Here is a 1,656-nt window from a genome sequence, read left to right on the forward strand (position 1 = left end):
TTGCATAGTGATGTAGGGAAGAAATACAGTTGCTTAAATCTCTGGAGCCAAATAATACAACACAGAAAGGAGAAACAGGGATCAGGAGGCTTTGTGTCTATTTCCAACCCTGGCACATACAAACACTATGAAACTGGACAAGCATGTACCTCTGGGCTGCAGTTCCTCCATCGCAAAGTGATGACTTTACTGGATATTTTCCAAGTGCTTTCAAGTGCTCAAAATTGTCCCTGGCACTAGGAATATTTTCTGAAGAAAGGAAGAAGGTAGATGTTACTTATTTTTCTGTCTTGACCCTTCATTCCTAGGAATCATGGATCATGTCAATCACAACTGGACCCAAACTTTCATCCTTGCTGGTTTTACTACCACTGGGACACTACGACCTCTTGCTTTCTTGGGGACCCTATGCATTTATCTCCTCACCCTTGCAGGGAACTTATTCATCATTGTCTTGGTAAAGGCAGATTCTGGACTGTCCACACCCATGTACTTCTTCATCAGTGTCCTCTCTTTCCTGGAACTCTGGTATGTCAGCACCACGGTGCCCACACTGCTGCACACCTGGCTCCACGGGCGCTCACCCATCCCGTCGGTCGCCTGCTTCCTGCAGCTGTATGTCTTCCATTCCTTGGGCATGACTGAGTGTTACCTGTTGGGAGTCATGGCGCTCGACCGCTACCTAGCCATCTGCCGCCCACTGCGCTACCACGCACTCATGAGCAGACAGGTACAGCTGTGGCTAGCAGGGGCCACCTGGGTGGCTGGCTTCTCAGCTGCGCTTGTGCCAGCCAGCCTCACTGGCACTCTGCCTTACTGCCTGAAGGAGGTAGCCCATTACTTTTGTGACCTGGCACCGCTAATGCGGTTGGCATGTGTGGACACCAGCTGGCACGCTCGGGTCCATGGGGCAGTGATTGGTGTGGCCACTGGATGCAACTTTGTGCTCATTATAGGACTCTATGGGGGCATCCTGAGGGCTGTGCTGAGGCTGCCCTCCGCTGCCAGTCGTGCCAAGGCCTTCTCCACCTGCTCCTCCCACATGACTGTAGTGGCACTGTTCTATGCCTCGGCCTTCACAGTGTATGTGGGCTCCCCGGGGAGCCGTCTCGAGGGAACCGACAAGCTCATTGCTTTAGTTTACGCCCTCCTTACTCCTTTCCTCAACCCCATCATCTACACACTGCGCAACAAAGAGGTGAAGGAGGCGGTGAGGAGGGTCACTGACAGGCTCAAGACTGTTTTGAGGGGACCCTGATGATCTCACCCGGCATAATCCAGATTCCGGGTAACTGGGCGAATCAGCTGTTTGGTTAATCAATCATCTGGTCTGAGTCAGTAAACGATAACATAATCAATCTGATTATTAGGTCAAAAAAATACTGCAAACTCCAAACTGATCTAAGGTGGCCCATGTAGGTAGAGAGGAGATAAGGTCTCTGATTTCTTCCCAATTGAATAGGGGAAGAAATGCCACAGGGAGGAAAAAAACATGGGGTCCTGGAGCAAATGTTGAAAGCTGAGTGATTGACTTAGAGGGTTGTGGAATTCTGAAAGAAAGAAGACCAACTGAAGCAGGGAGTCACCAGTTTAGTCGAGACAAGAGTTCTAGAGGAGGATGAAAAGGGTCGAAGCCAATTTGGCCAAAAGGAGACT

General features: G+C 50.2%; 1 protein-coding gene across 1 annotated transcript; it reads left to right on the plus strand.

Annotated features, from left to right (window-relative positions):
- Positions 1 to 313: 313 nt before the first annotated feature.
- On the plus strand, positions 314 to 1,258 carry LOC139707418 (olfactory receptor 6N1-like). Its single transcript, XM_071618649.1, has one exon. The coding sequence runs from the start codon at positions 314 to 316 to the stop codon at positions 1,256 to 1,258; it is 945 nt and encodes a 314-aa protein (XP_071474750.1).
- The last annotated feature ends 398 nt before the right edge of the window (positions 1,259 to 1,656 follow it).

Source organism: Marmota flaviventris, chromosome 10 (assembly GCF_047511675.1).
Source record: "Marmota flaviventris isolate mMarFla1 chromosome 10, mMarFla1.hap1, whole genome shotgun sequence".
Classification (NCBI taxonomy): Eukaryota; Metazoa; Chordata; class Mammalia; order Rodentia; family Sciuridae; genus Marmota; species Marmota flaviventris.